The sequence below is a fragment of the Phyllostomus discolor genome, chromosome 7 (assembly GCF_004126475.2).
Source record: "Phyllostomus discolor isolate MPI-MPIP mPhyDis1 chromosome 7, mPhyDis1.pri.v3, whole genome shotgun sequence".
Classification (NCBI taxonomy): Eukaryota; Metazoa; Chordata; class Mammalia; order Chiroptera; family Phyllostomidae; genus Phyllostomus; species Phyllostomus discolor.
This window is the reverse complement of record NC_040909.2, coordinates 80,398,105-80,414,536: the sequence shown is the minus strand read 5'-3', so window position 1 is coordinate 80,414,536 and position 16,432 is coordinate 80,398,105. Positions and strand designations below refer to the sequence as shown.

Genomic DNA, 16,432 nt, shown 5'->3' with positions numbered 1-16,432 from the left:
TTCCTAGACTGTAAGTATTTCAGACAAAGGCCACAAAAGCTTGATGAAGGTTTACTTGTTTCCAAAAACTTAAGAATTCTAACCTTACTCAATGAGTTTGTAAAATGCCCTGTATGTAATGATTATTCAATAGTGTCCTAAAAACTGGATTTTCAAATCACATTCATTAGAGATATATTTTAGTCATCCTTTCAAAAACTGCAATGAATGCTCATGTAACTTGTGTAGTGGACAAAAACTGAACAACAGTCAGGTAATATATTTTCCCTGAATGAAAGCCATGTCCTCAGGACATACAGGACAAAGTAACCTGTCCTATAGTCACTTGGGGTCAAGGACAAGAGAGTGAACAAATATATTGAAAACAAACCCCCATAAATATTGACAATGTTTAGAATTAATTGATATGAAAAAAAGTGATTGCAGTGATATTATTCAAGTATCTCTGGGAGTAGGCGAGGGCAATAGGCTTTGAGATGAGTGTCAAACATCTTAACGTTACAGCTCCCACATGTCATTCTCGTCAGCAACCATTTTCAGGTAGTTAAATAACATAAAAGTGATCTTTCAGGTTCATCTAGACATGCCATGAAAATTGCTTTTTTGTTTTGGAAATCAAATGTGACTACCTCAAGTTTTGCTGTGTAAAGACTCATTTTCTGAAATAGGATTCATCAGATTATGCACTAGAATCTTTAAATTAGTACAATTTTCTACAAGGAACGAAAAGTAATACAAAGCAAGTGAGTCATGTCTGAAGCCTCTGAGTCCCCCAGTCGGTTTCCTGCCATCAGTCACTAACTAGACTCATATGTAAAAGATGACTTACTAGTCCAGGGTAAGTTTTCTACATTTTCCTTCTTTCACATGCTTTTTGTTTCTTCTAAATATTTGGATATAAAAGAAATGATAATTTTCAGGGGCACAAAAGTTCTGCAAGCTCATGCTATGATAAATATAGTTTTGTTATTATTTTTCCATGTCAAAATATCATTTTGCTTCTTCTTGTAGTGAAGGAAATGGCTACAGAGAAGAAAAAAAATTGAAAATTGGGTTTTGATTTACTTGAAATAATTACATAGCACAACAAACTCAGACAATTTAAAAAAGTAACTGTAAATTCTCTTGCAGGTAGGTTCCACAATACACAGAATCCATAAGACATTGTACAAATAAACATGCCTGAGAGATCAGTGGAGTTTGTTCATACTTTGAGGAAATATATCATAAAAAATTTTTAGTTTGTTCTGGTTATTGTGTTTTGTTTTTCAACTTTTATGAAACCTGGTTGACTTAGATTGGTGAGTACTATTTTTCAAAATGAGTAGCTTTAAGTTCAATATATATGTTTAGATTATTAATAAGTTTTGGCTATTTGTTATTTCTCAAGAATGACATCTTTCCTTTTAGCTAGTTTAGGTAATCAATTTATACTTCCTAGCAATGCAAGTACTCCAGAAGTCCCATGTTCTCTTCCACATTGCACTTCCCTGCCTCTGTTCTCTTTAGCAGGTCGTGTGTGATACAGCTTGCTATAATGCACAACCAATATAGACCATGACTGTGTTTCTTTACAATTTCATTTAAGGAAGAATTTCAACAAAAGGAATCCAGTTCTTTCTAAGCTGTTTAATTTAATATTTCCTCAATGTTAGTCCTGAACTAAGAAAAAAAATGTTTATTCTAAAGACTGAATTTAATTTTCTTTTATTTGTTCTAGTATTAGAATTTTTTAAACTAAGTTTTTGGTTGATAGAAGAGATTTTTTTTCCTTTTCCTATGTGTGTTGGGGAGACATTTCAGAAATTTGTTAGATTTTTTTAAAGTGAGAAAATGTCTACATATTTTTTAAAGCTAAACTCACCTACCTGGTACAATATATTATGACCTTGTAAGGATTTAAATTGTATTAATGCCTTAAGATAAAGCTCCTCCTTTGTCATTATTTCATTGTTTCTGAGAAAGTGGGTGTATATCTTATCTGTATTTTATGGCTTAAAATGTGAAAAAATATAGAGTATTCTTATATGTAGATTGTTACAATCATCAACAGTATCTAATTAGAAAAAAGACTCTACTATATGAAGGGGAACCCCCGAAAACTGGAATTATCTTTTGGATGGTGAGCCCATTGTAGTGCAGGCTTTCTTATTGGGTAAGTGTTCAAGAAACCCATCTGTATCAGTGTACCAACTGGTGTTGGGAGAGGCTGTGTTCAGCTTCCATGAATTTTTTTTGAAGACTCAACACATTTGCCCATTTTATGATGAGCAATTAAGGAGCATGCTGTGCTGAATGTTCAGCAGTTTTTACCAAAGAATGGCATGACCCCCGTCTGCCCCCCTCTCCACTCACCCCATCTCGCAAAGTAACTTTCTTTTTGTTGGTGCAGATGAAAGAGCTCCTCAAAGGGAAACATTTTGTCAATGTGAAAGAGGCAAAGCAAAAAATGGCAGAAGCACTAAAAGGCATCAAAACTGATGAGTTCAAAAACTGTTTTGAGCAGTGGGAAAAATATCTCCATAGGTGTATTACATCAAATGGAGAGTACTTCGAAGGTAACTGAAGTTTAAACATGTAAGAATAAATAGTTTTTTATAAATAAATTTCAGGTTTTTGTAAATGTAAGCACATTTCTATTAACATGTCTGCATTTATGTCATAAATATAATTTCTAGTTTATGTACCATACATGTATATGAACTGAAATTTTGGAGGTAAAATGAAATAAAGTGTTCTTTTATGTGGGTAGTCAAATGTCTTCCCTGAAGCCTCTGTAAAGTCAGATGCCAGATGAATGAATGCCAATTTTTCTTCTCAGGATATCTTTCTTATTCTAATATTTAGATTCTGTTAGCAGCTTAGAAAATTTTTTTATTGGTATCAGAAACACTCTTGATTGAAAAAATGTTATTTTCATGAGACTGGGAGATTAATTCTAAACTCTAAGAATCCCTACCCTTTTCCCCATTATAGTCTTCTGGGGGAAATTCTGTTTGTAGTGTTTGGTTCTAGGATTTCCCCTATGCTCATTTACTAATAGGTGGATGTTGGGAACCACCCTGCCTGGTTTCAGAAGCTGTAATGCCCCCATAGCTAAGGCTGAGTGAGAGACCTTGGGACCATAAGCCACAAAGGAGACAAAGCTTATCTCCTTGGCAGGGGTGCTGCCTTTGCCCCCTTTTACTTCACCCTGCTTGGCCCTGAGCCTGGCTGGTTAGCCAATCATGGGTAAGATTCCTCAAGGAAGGGATGACCTAAGACAGGCGTGGCCACAAAGGGGCCCTCAGGGAAGGACTTGGGGGGCTATAGCAAAAGGGGGTGATGGACCCTCACCCCTCGGCTTTGACTTAGCCTGAGTCCTCATTCTGTCTGCAAGAAGTCTCCTAAACCCTTGGCTGCCTTACTTCTCCTGCCTGACTTAAGCCTGAAACAATGACAGAGGGCGGTATGACCCTGTGCTGGAAAGGGCGGTTCCCTGGGGCGATCAGGCCTAAGAAAGGATACATAAAATCCTGTAAAACCTGCTTTGTTAAGAATGCTCTCAATTTTCTGCTGAGGGTCCAAGCAGGAAATGAATTTGTTTCCCAAAGTTTTATAGCCCCTTAGCTAACTGACCCTGACTCAGAATAAGCCCTCAGAGTTCTTTGTATGATCCCTACTGCCTGACAATGATTGATGAGCTTTACCTGTATTCCTGTGCAAACTGAACCCAATAAAAGCCCATTGAGGAACAGGCTCTTGGCCCTTCTCCTTGGAGATATTTGCCACCTTTCCACCCCAAGCAGACCATGTCTCGGTAGACTTATTCTCACCTGTGGCAGCTGGGAAGGGCCCTGCAGGTGGAGCCCAACCACAGGTGGAGGGGAGGAAGGCAAATAGATGTAGGTAAGAAAATATCTGGAGTTACTTTCACCTGTGAAAAAAGATCAAGCTGAAGGACGGGTGTTGAAAATGGAAGCAGGAGGCAGAAGAGAGCCAGGCAGGGAGGAGATGGGAGCAGCAGGAACAAGAGATTGTGTAACAGCCAAGTGGTGCAGGGTTTGAATTAAATTGATTATTTAGTAAGATTTTAATGAGGTTATGTGTATGTGTGTGTGTGCATGTATTGTATGTGATATTTCTCTTTTCTTGCTCTTCAGGAAACCTTGTTGTAGACATATATGTTTTAATGCTTCTGGAATCAGTTTTTATTTCTGCTGAATGTGACATTTTATGTTGATGAGCCTTACTGTATAGGTAAGCAGGATCAATCTTATTGAAACTTTTTATTGAAACTGTCAATTTTATTTATGTATATATTTGAAGTGGGATGAGATATGAAATATGACACAGAAACATAAGATGAGAAATAAATGCAGGAGAAAAGTAGTTTCAATTCTGGCATCACCCAAAATGGGCTTGTCTTAGAAATATACTATATATTGGCAACTGCATCATAAATATATCTTCTCTTCTTCTACCACAAGGAATTATTGAGCAGTGATCATTTCCTTAATTCTAAGTAATTTCTAGTAGATTTATTATTACATGTGGAAATTCACAAAGTATAAGAATTCATTAAAACATACACAAATATTGAATCATGTTATACACCTGAAACTAATGTAAGGTTATATGTCAATGATATCTCAAAAATTTCAGATTTTTACTCTAAATTAATATTTTTCATTTAATGTTTTGTCATTCATCTAGGGGGTCTGGACAGGGGATTAATATTTTTAATGAAGTGCTTAATATTCAATTATTTACTTAATCCTCTTACCAACTGCGCAATTTCTAAGGTACTATTTTCCTCCTTTCATAACCGAGACAATTGTGGTCTAGAAATGATAATTTGCTGAAGCATAATCAGAGTGTGAGTAGTGAAGCAGGGTAGCTCTCTCTTGCACAGAACAGCAACATTTCCTGACTTGACCACTTTTTTTGTGGATGTTAATAGTACTGCTTTTCGTTTTCATAGGACTTTGCATTCTTTTGAGCTCTGTGACAAGTTACTTTTTCTTAACATTTTCCTTTTTTGTTTTAAACTCCTGGAGGCAACTTTAAACCAGACTTTCAGCACACTTGACCATCTGGTCCTGGGTTGCTTTGTCTAAGGTAGGCTTGCATGAGGGCTCTGGGGTCCAACTCAGAGGACAGAGAATGTCAAGGTGATGTGGTCAAGGAGCAACCATGGAACCTGAAGAAAACTCTGTACTGAGTGTAATGTCTGGTTTGTCAACCTTCTCACATTCTCTGTGTCTGTTTGTTGAGGCACCCTGCTTTTGCCTAGCAATTCTGAGCTCAGCTGTTGTCTTCTTGGGCCACCTTCACTTAGAAATGTTTGGGTAGGAGGACAGTTGGAGAAGGCTGACTGTAATAAAATTTGGATCAGTTAATTGCTTCTTCTTAGCCAATGTTCATTTAAGAAAAATAAAAAATTTAAAGAAGAATCTTAGATTCTTGGACCTAAACTCAAGTCCTTCAAAATATCAGGCACTTTTGTCTAAGCAAGTCACTCAAATTTTATTTTAATTTTTATTATTTAGAAATATTTTTCAAAAATCAATAAGTCAGTTTCTGACTGTGCACCTTGCTCCCTATTACTCATTCTGAATGCATGTGCATTGGTGTTTTCATGAGTAAAATGTCCAGTCATTCCATCTAACCGACAATTAAAAATGCAATCACTTGCATTTATGTGGTGCTTGACAGGTAGGAATCACTTTCACATTTGTTTCACTTTAAGACAGAATAACACATATGCAATGTTCATTTTGTAGGTATTGTAATGAAGATTTAAAAGGATGGAACAGGCGATGATGTTCTAAGAACTACAAGGTCCATTGTAGGTAGGTCATGCTACCTAATTTTTTCTTTTGAACATTTTCCAATCCTCCATTTGCTTGCTTTTTTTTTTTAATTATAAAAGGAAACAGTAGCCCTGACATAGAATAAGAAGATGGTTTTTAAAGTGACAGGACTCATAATCCATGCACCAAAAGACTAGAATTGATTCTGTTAATTATTTGTGTTTTTGAACAATGATAATGAGGATGCTAACTAGCAGTTCTCAGATAAAACTATAACTTAAATAAGAGCAATAGATAGCAGTGTTGGGAATAAAAAATACTAGGTAGGCCCTGGCTGGATGGCAGAGTTGGTTGGAGCATCATTCTGTGCATCAAAATGTTGCCGGTTTGATCCTTGGTCAAGGGGAGGTGCATGGGAGGCAACTGATTGATGTTTCTCTCTCCTCCTTCCTTTCATTCTGAAATCAATAACCATAGTATTCCCTGTGTATTAAAAAAACACACAACTAGGCAGTAGTAAAGACAATTATGTTCTGAAGAAAGGTCCTGAGGGAGGTGACAGTCACTTCAGCCTCAGCTCCACAGCCTGAGATGGCTGGTGCCCCTCCTGTTGAATCTGGAAGCAATAACAGTGACATTCTCGAGAGAGTCTCCGGACCCAGCTTTGCAGCAGCCAATACATTCCAAATAGAGCTTTCCCATGGGAGTTTGGTTTCTATCCACTAGGAAGCCCAAAATGAAAGATTACTATTAAGTTTACTATGAGCAGTTTTGTTGAATGAAGAAAAAACCCCATTATGGCTGCAGTTGATAGGGAAAAAATCTTCTAAAAGAGGGAGTAGAAGGCTAAAATTTGAATTTTAAAATGCTGTCTTGTACAAATATTTTTGGGACTCAGTTTAGATAAATTTCATCCATTTCTTTTAATCCTGGTATAAAGGCATACAACTAGAATATTGACATAGATATCATGGGTGATCCATTGTCATACTAAGTCCTTAGAGCAGTGGATGAGGAGCAAACTCTGGCATCCAAAGTACAACTGCTCCCGAAGAATACTGCCAAATAAGCACTCTTACAGGTACCGTTTTTGCAATGATTTTGGTTAAAAAAAATACTCCCAGGCAACATTCTTCTTAATGTACTCTATAAGAACTGTAATTATCTATTCTGACCACAAAACAAATTTTTGGAATCCTGTAATTTTTCAAATAATTAAATATTTTAACCTGGAGGTCAACAAAATTACTAATGTGAATAATCTTAATTTTTGTTATGGTTTTATAGTGCAATGTGTGGCTTCTTCTTTTAAGTATGATTCCTGGAGAAGCTGTATTACCAGATGACTAGCAAAATGATTGCTGAAATGCATTAATTAACCTTTACATTCACATAAAAGTGTTTTGTGAGAATGAATGTACACAAAATGTTATCTTTAATCATGGCTAATAAAGATAGGTTATATAAACACAGGTTTCTCTACTGCAAATGTTTCCTTGACAAATGGCAGGCTGTGATTCCTTTATTAAAAGATAATTAAAAATGTTTCACAAGTGTGTCACAGCCTTCCCATGGATCTTTCCTGCTTGCCTGCTTTGGAGGCAATAAGATGAGGAGAGTCTTGAAGTAATATCCTTATATTAAATGTGGATGCCTGGGTTGTATATTTCTTTTAGTCTTAGATTTATTTCATAAGGCAGAGTATTCAAATTGAGTATCTAGAGGCTATGGAAGGAGTTAAGGACCCATTCTGAAATGTGTTAATCATGATGATACTACTTAGGTTGAGATTTTTTCCCCCTTAAACTGGTCATCACAGTGTATTCACAGTAGAAATCCGTGTTGCCCCTCCACTTAACCTTCAGAGAGCAATGTACTCTGTGTGCTCCATGCATTCCACCCCCAACATCTCCTAGTTCTCTTTCCCCAAAAGCCCAAATCATAGCAATTATTCCATAAGTCTCAGATTAGCTATTAAACTTAATTATCAGTTTGAAGGTATTTCCTCTTCAAGGTGAGTCTGTGCTCAGAAAGAGTAAGACCATCTTAGGCTTGTTCAACTTAATGCTGACATCACAGGTTTGACTTCCACAGTGGGAACACCAGGACAAGGAGCAGATACAAGAGTATCTGGTACTGGTTAAAGGTGCTGATTCTGGAGCCACAGGGCCTGAGTCCAAATTCTGGATGAGATCAACTGTGTAACCTTGGGTAAGTCACTTCATTTCTCTGTGCCTCTGTTTCCTTACCCATAATAGCAACTACTTTTTATAATTATTGGATAGTTAACATAGCTAATATGTATAAAATGCTTAGTACCTAGCAAATTATTTAAGAGTTAAATCAATCAGTAAAAGTTGATTGTTACAGACTTTTTGAAATCTTTGTGCCAGAAAAATGATTCTTAAAAGAAAGCAATGTCACAGTAATATTGTTGGTTAAAGGACTAGTCAAGAAATTTTTTTGGCTTGAAGGTCCTCAAGATTGGATTTTTGTCATCTCCACATGAGGTATGCATACAGCCACTGACTGCTAGGATTAAACATCTAAAACATACATTACTTTTGTAATGCTCTCTTAGCATGTCTTCTTTCTCTTTTTAATGTACCTGGAGTGGCAAAATGAAAGTTTCTTAGTTTTTGAGAGACTCTGAAGTGAGAAGTTAACAATAACAGAGGAATGGAAAATGAGGCTTAATCCAACTTCATGTTGAATAACAGTATATCCTCCCAACTCTGTGGCCAGTTTTATTTGGGATGTTATTAGTACTCTATTTGGGCCACACTGCTTTTCTAATGTGAGATATTTCATGTGTAGTATCACTTCTGCAGGACAGTGTTTCCAGAAACATGGTCATCTTTACACGGCCTGCTGCCCCTGGACAGGAGGATTGACATGTGAAGCCTTTGCTGATAGTCCCCAAAGACCCATTTTCCCCATCTAGGTTGACTTTCTTAGAAAGAGTCAAAAAAGGAGAAATCTTTTACTGGTTTAAGTAAGCAGAAAACACACAGGTAATCTGTTTTCAGATCTACATCCCTACTCAATTGCTAATTTCCTCCTGTGGTGGCCAGGAAGAAATTCTGTTAGAAAAATCTGGTCAATAGTAAGTATGGGACACATTGGAAGGCAGTGTTAGTGTGATTTACCCTGTTTTAATTGCTTCAGTAGGTGGAGCAGTTACAGTGAATTAACTGTACGGCAAATGGGGTTGTAGGCTTTTGCTTATTATCCGACAATGAAAAGCTTCTGAGTTGAACTAATTGTTTTGTAAATAGCAGTAAGCTAGCAATATCAGATATTGACTTATTAATTCTTCTTATCTGTACCACAAGCCACATTCATACACACACACACACACACACACACACACACACAGTGCCAAGTTCTGATTTTTGACATTTCTCTTGAAGGTTGTTTGCTGAATCAAATATCATACAATAGGAATACATATATTTTTAGAATCCTGCTAAGAGAGAATGAGGGCGCAAAACATGCCACTCCAGAGGAATACAATTCCTAAGTGTATGAGTTTGGAAGTGAAATATTTTATAAAGTTTGCCATGGATTTGAGGCAAAGTTAAGGCATCACACCAGAGCTGATTATGAAAGGGACATGTATATCACAGACTTTATATTTTTAAACTGATGTTTGGTGATTAGAATCAGCATCTTCTGGGAGTTTGAAGGAATGTAGAATGGCTAGCCTCAACCGGACTTCTTATCAGAATTCACATTTTAATGAAAACCACAGGTGATTCAAATGCACATTAAAATTTGAGGAACACAGTCATATAAAACTATTAAATACTTTACAGATACATTATACCTACATGAAATATAAGAGAAACAAATTCCCTACCAATACAAACATGAAAAAATCCACTTTTGATGATCTTATAAATTAGTTATGTTTGTTTTTGGTACCTCTTATCAGTATTACATTGCATCTATTTTACCTACTAGTCTACAAACTCCTGAAGGTGGCCAATGATGTTCAGGTGTGTCCCCAGCATGGAGCATATTTTAAATAAATGAAAAATTGTTTTGTTTAATTTATTCATTTATTTAAACACTAATAATATATTCTGTTCCTAAGTGATTTTGTTATTACTACAGACCATATTTTACTGTTTATCCACAACCTCTGCTTCAATTAACATAAATATTACAATAACAATATAATGACACTAGAAAGTAAAATTGTAAGAGAATACATAATTAACCAGGTTCACAACCCTTTTTATCCACTAGGGCAAAGCATAGCATCATTAACTTATCAAACAAGCAACCAAATAAACTGATTACAAAGAAAAAATTCATGAAACACTAGTATTTGAAGTGGGTTTAAATTAATCTAGCTCTTTAGAGAACTTGATTGCCCTCTAGTGGGAGGAAAAGTTAATGCAGACTCCAAGGTTTCCAATTGAGAGAATTAGGAAAGGAAACCAACCTCCTACTGAAAACATCTGGGTCACTGGCTAATTTGGTATTTTTCCCCTTGTTTGGCAAATTTCTTGCATTTTCCACATAAGGTCTCACATGTGTGACCACAGAATACAGTTTATTTTTTCGAAAACCAAAGAGGAAATTGGAGTGAGCTGGAGTTGTTAGTAGCAGCTTCCGGTGGCCACACCGAGAGCAGGCAGCCACCTGCTGGGAGGCCAGCTGCAACCAGCCTTAGGTGAGCATCCAGTTACTGGGGAGGAATAGGGTACTTGGTCAGTCTCATTCTGTTGGAATGAGAAACAACGATGATTCATAAAACAGGAATTTTTTCTAAAGATGGTCTGGATTTATTAATAAGAACTATCCCCAATTAAATATGTAATTGATTTCATCTTCCATTTAATTTTAATTGTACAGATTTAAGTTACAATTATGATCCATACCAAGTACTAAATATTCACAGAATTAAGTTGATATTTTGGTCCTAAATTATAGGGAGGAAAAGTATTTTTTTGTGTGTGACTTGGCTTTCTGGCACTCTGAGAGAGCATTTCTTGAATCTGAGTATAATGCCGCCTGCCTGCAGCATTTCCATCACCGAGGATGAAGACATATTGGGCCAACTGATCAAATGTTTATCCCATAATTTGTCTGCTAATAGTGGGAAAACCCCCTCAAAGTAAGAAAAAGTGTTTTTAATGCAACAGATAAAACCCTACTAAAAATGTTAATAAGGGCAGAAGCAATTTCTCTAACAATAAAAATATTCCCTTCCCCCTTAGACTGGCATAAGTCAATAGAAACCTGTAAATCACATCACAAAGCCACTGTGAATTTTGGCTAAACAAAATTCTGTATTTTAATATTACTAGCCACCCAATCTTAATTTATTACTTAAAAATATACTTTCTTTCAGAGAATTTGAACATAGGGCAACACCCTTAGTGTTTATACCATCACACGGGTGATTCGTGTTGTGTTGCATGGGGTCACACAGTGCTTGTTGCAGGCTCAGCTTATTCACCCAGCAAGAAATATGTTCTATATGGTTAATTGATAAGCGACTGCTATTTCTTTCATTTTTATCCTGAAATCACAGCTGAACCCTGATCTTTCCCACTTCTATTATTTAACTATTTAGAAGGCACCTACTTCATTAGAGAAGGTATGGGGTATATTCTATGCACCTAGTGCAATCATGCTGAATACAATAATTGTTTAATGAATCAGGAAAAAGCACCCTTCCTGATAATTAATCGATTATGTTTTGCAAATGGAATGATTTCAAACTCCATTGATATTGGGGAGGTTGTGCTTCTCTTCAAGATTTGCAGAAACAGTCCACTTTTGGCAGAAAGGACAGAAAGGACCCTTGCATCTGTCATATTTGGGGTGGGGTTTTTATTAATGACATGCTGGCTACCATTTCACTAACCATGTTTCTGTGTAGAATTGAGACCATATCAAGAATCGGCAATAGGAAGAACAGTTTTGGGGAAAAAGTTAACATTTTGTTCCTAACCTATATTTATTTATACATATAACCTTATGGAATATATGCTGAAGATCCCAATATCTTAATTATACATGTATATTTTCACCCAATGCAGCCGCAGTTCTCTGCGGAGAATTTTCCCATCATTCTTTATCACGCAAGCCCTATCCTTAGCATGCACCTGCACATATATACGACCCACATGCACATACATAATCTCGAAAAAGCCTGAAAATACGTTTGCTTAATAACATAGAATGAGTGACTAGAGACAGAATTCCTTCTTGAGGGTGAGGCGGGGAAGGGAGGAGTAGGAGAAAGAAGAGTGTGCATGATGAGTTAATCCTTAACCAAATGCAGTCATTCGAACGTTTGGAACAAATAAGACCATTGAATCATGAAGCAAAAATAATGATGATTTGAGATTATAACGCTAACACTGATGATGACGAATTTGTAGCCGCGTTCTCCTTGGTCACCGCCCACCGCACCCTCCCCCCCTCCCCCCAACCACCATCCTGCGATCATCCAGGCAGAAACCTCTTAGCGCTGTAGGCTGAGCGCGCAGAGCCTGATCGCCTCCATCCCCCATATCCAGAACCTTCCTGGACTTGCGAATGAACCTCGAATTGTGGGAAACAGGGGTAACTCAGGACACTGCGCAGAAAAGTCTCCCCTGCTGCACCAGCGGGGGCGAGCGCCCAGCTCCCGGGTGGGGGTTCTGCAGGGCTGGCCGCGCTCCCTGAGCCAGCACCAAGTGCGCCCCCACAGGACCTCGGTTGTCGGGTCTAGACCCAACTGGGAGGGGTGGGGCAGAGCCGCGTCTGGCTCTAACAGCGAGAGTCCCTTTTAGGGAGGCTGCCCAAGGGGTCCCCATTCAGCGAACTCCGGGAGAACAGAGCGTGGGTAGTGGGCTTGAGCTGCAGGAGCCAAGGTGAGAGAATGCTGCCCGGACCCCTGAGCAGCGGTCACCTCTATGGTCTTCTACCGATTGGGGTGGGGCCACGCCTTTGTGTGGTCAGAAGGGTCTCTAGCCAACCTTTCTGCAGAGTGTCGCGGGTTGGCTGAGCACGTGGATGGGGCCCAGGAGGTTCCAGGCTGCAAAGCTGCAAAAGGGGTCTTAGGACTGCAGAGCCTCAACCGCCTTCTCCCCACCCTCCTCATGAAGCTCCCCTTCCCCGCCAAGACTCCAAGCCCAAGGTCTTTCCAGCTCCGCACAGAGGGTGGGGCAAGGGCGGAGCTGCCTGGGGCCCAGCCCACTGCTTTTCCCAGCTGCTCACCGCACCAGGTCCCTGGAGAGGGCAGCTTCCAGCCAACAATCTCGGTCTCCTCCCTGCAAGTCCAACCCAGGGCCGACAAGTCCCGGGAGCAAGGGGCACTTGAGACACAGGGCCGGCTGGAGATGGAGGCTCTGGATGCGGAATCTCTCTCAGGCTCTGTCTCCACTGTCTGCTTCCCTGATCTAGGTTGAACCTATGAAAATTGCCAATATTTGGCCCTGTTTGACCTATAAAATGGATATTTCACGTGGTTCAATTTAAGACCTTGACCTCTTTTCTTTCTGTATTGTTATATATATATACATTTCTAGATTCCAGAAGCTTTTCCTTAAAACAATCAAAGGAGTTCAAAGAAGCCTTTATCTGTGTCTATGCCTAATCACCCTATGTAACGTGGTTTCGAAAAGAAAAATGTTAACCCACTCCTTCGTCCCCCTTTCCTCCCCGTTAAACAGAACAATGAAGCCAGGATGGGGAAGAGGGCAATAGTGAGGTCGTACTCCCAAGCCAAGGAGCACCCTGCGCGGGCGTGGCACTGTGTACCCCTTGGCTGGGCTCCTGGGGGTCTTGCTGACGCTCCCCGCCCCACCCTCTCTCTGTTGAAGACACTGCACAGGCTGGAGGGTGGGGTGAGGGCGAGGATCCACACAGGGTGGGGCCGCCAGCGTTGTGAGCCTAGCCTGCAGGTGCTTTGCCCAGGGACCCTGCGTCCTCACACAAAGAAACCCCACCCCTGAGCCCTGGAAACCTTTGTCCCTCCAACCCTTCCTTCCCGAGTCCCCACCCTTGCAGTTGCCCACCGCGCCCTCTGTGCCCTCCTTGACTTCCATCCTCTTTCCCCTAAAACAAAGGAGCCTGGTTCCCACCCCAGCCCTTCCCTTCTGCTGCGTCTCAGGGCTAGCGGTTTCTCTAACCCGTGAGACAATACGTTAAAATCTGCTTGTCCTCCACCCACCCCTTGTCTCCACCCATCTTTCAAACAGGCGAGATGGGACCGCTTTGACTTGGCATTTTTCTTTTCTCCCATCCCCTTTCTCTTCCTCATTTTCTTTCTTTTTCTTAAAAAAAAAAAAAACAACAACTAGATAGAAAATAAAGGATGTTACAAAGCACTTTCCAAAATTTCCCTTATCCCCATTTAAGGCAAATGGTAAAGGTAGCCCCCACCCCGACGACTAAGCCTTAATTTTAAATAAGCAACATAATTCCCTACCCATGACAAGGCAATTTACCTGCTTCAACTTTTAAAAAGAAATTCTTAGTTTTAGATTTCCAAGGACCCTCCCTTCTTCTTGGCCTTTCCCAACCGTCTTTTTTTTGGTTTCTGTGTTACCCTTAATTTTTTTTTTAATAAAATATCTCCCAATGCCTTCAAAGCTCTAAGAGGTGAGGGTGGGCTCCAGGTCAAGCTCAGGGAGAGCCATGCACTACCTTACCCATCGCTGTTTTAGCCATTGTAGGGATGTGCAGATGCTGAGCGGTGAGAAGGCAGAGTCCGGCTACAGCAGCAGCAGCAGCAGCAGCAGCAGTGAGAGAGAGCGAGAGAAGACTGAATAAGGCACTGATTCTGCAGAGTGGGACCGTGCGAGAGAAGGATCAAGAGGCAGGAGCCCATGAATAATTATTACACAGAAGCTCAAGCAGATTGGCTCCCAAGGTCCCCTGACATGACTCGCGCAGAGCCAGAATCTCTGAGCATTAAATATTGATTGGCCAATGGTGCTGGAGTACAAAGTACCAGAATGCAGCTTGAAATGGAAATCAGTGCTTCCCGGGCAGCTCCCCCCTGTTTTGGGGGCCTGGTAGTACAGTCCAAGTAGAGTGGAGCCTTGCCCAGAAGGCTCTTAGGAGCTGAGAACTGGGTCTGTGGCTACCCAGGAGCTAGGAGGTTTGACTTTGCTCACACAGTTTCATTACACAAATAGTCATTAACAAGGGAAAGGGACTTGGAGGCCTGAGAAATCTTTATAACATTCTGACTATTGGAAACAACTGTTTAAACACGGTTTTTACTTGTTCATCTTTCCTCTTTGCCTTTAAACCTGCCAGGGTGACCCCATGTCCTCTATAGTGGCAACTCAGAGCAGAACTGCAATCTTGTCATTTGTCTCCAGCACAGCAGGGCTCAGATGTCTCTGGACCCTTGAAGATTCCACAGCAGAACAAGGCCTGATGTTTTCTAGTCTTGGCACAGAAGGAAGGGCCTCCCTGGGCTGCTTGGGAATAGGAACAAGTAGTCATGGGCCACCAGTGGACTGCATGGAAGAGGATGAGAGGTAGCCTCCTGCACCTGTGTGCTGTCCATCTGTTAATAGGGCACAACCAGGTTGACTGGTCACCCTGAATATTGGAGGAGCTACATTTGGGTGGAGGCCATGCTGGCCTGGAGATGTAATATTAATTACATGGGTTGAAACCTGAATAACCTTTCCAGGTCTCTAAGAAGAACCCTTTCCTTAGATGAAAGCTTAGTAAAGATAAAAGATGTGATTTGGAGCATGATGCTTTTGAGATCCAGAGACTGCATTGCTAGAGGTTAAGTATATATGTGTTCAAGTTTCTGGCTGAGCAGTGTGGTGTGTGAGGATCTCTGACACGAGTTGTAAAAAGTGACTTTTCATTATAAGTGAGGCATTTATGAATTCACCCCCAGTCACTTAACTAATGTTATTCATCAATACAATTTTCCTTACTTGACTCACATAAATATTCGCTGAGCACTTACCATGGGCCAAGCTTTTAGGATACAGAAGTGAGAAAGACATTAGGACTTGTTCTCATGGAGCTTTTAGTCACTGTTAGTATAACACTTCTGTGATTTTACTGAACCTCCCTCCAGTCTAGCTCCATTCAGAAACTGTTATTTTGACATCTGGCAATAGTCAAAGATTCTCTAATTCCATTGCATTGGTAGCTAAAAAATTGCATAGCACATGGTTGAAATCATGAACATGTACCTTAGCAAGTTCTTACTTTACATAAATGATTAGAATTTTTATCATGTGTGAAATAAGTTCTTAGCAGTTTTCTATCAAACTGCATTTCAAAATTTCTTTCTAGTCTCATGAATGATATGCAGTTCTGAATGCCTAAAACCATTTGAAAATAACAGGGTACTCTCCTTGGTGCTGAAATACATTTCTTCGCCTCTTCATTAACTTGTAGATATTTTAATCCTATGCACATCTGGGAACTGAGGCTGTTCCCAGATCTGCTGAATCACAGAAAAAAAAAAGATTAAATGTAGATCAATGAAATTATTCCTTGAACGGGAAGATTAGAAATTATTTTTTCCTGTCATTATAGAAGTCTGTGACTATGACACAGCAAGGGAACAATATGGAAGTTGGCAGGGTCAGGAAATAAATAACCACTTTATCCCTCTCTATAGTCATTTCCCACTTCAAATGTGA

At 39.6% G+C, this 16,432-nt stretch overlaps 1 protein-coding gene across 1 annotated transcript in view; it reads right to left on the bottom strand.

Moving 5' to 3' along the window:
* Positions 1-14,634, bottom strand: part of STMN2 (stathmin 2) — a 39,832-nt gene extending 25,198 nt beyond the window's left edge. The window contains 2 exon segments of the mRNA XM_028518965.2: positions 14,456-14,513; positions 14,515-14,634. Of these exon segments, the coding sequence (XP_028374766.1) occupies positions 14,456-14,513; positions 14,515-14,634 (178 nt within the window).
* Positions 14,635-16,432: the final 1,798 nt, after the last annotated feature.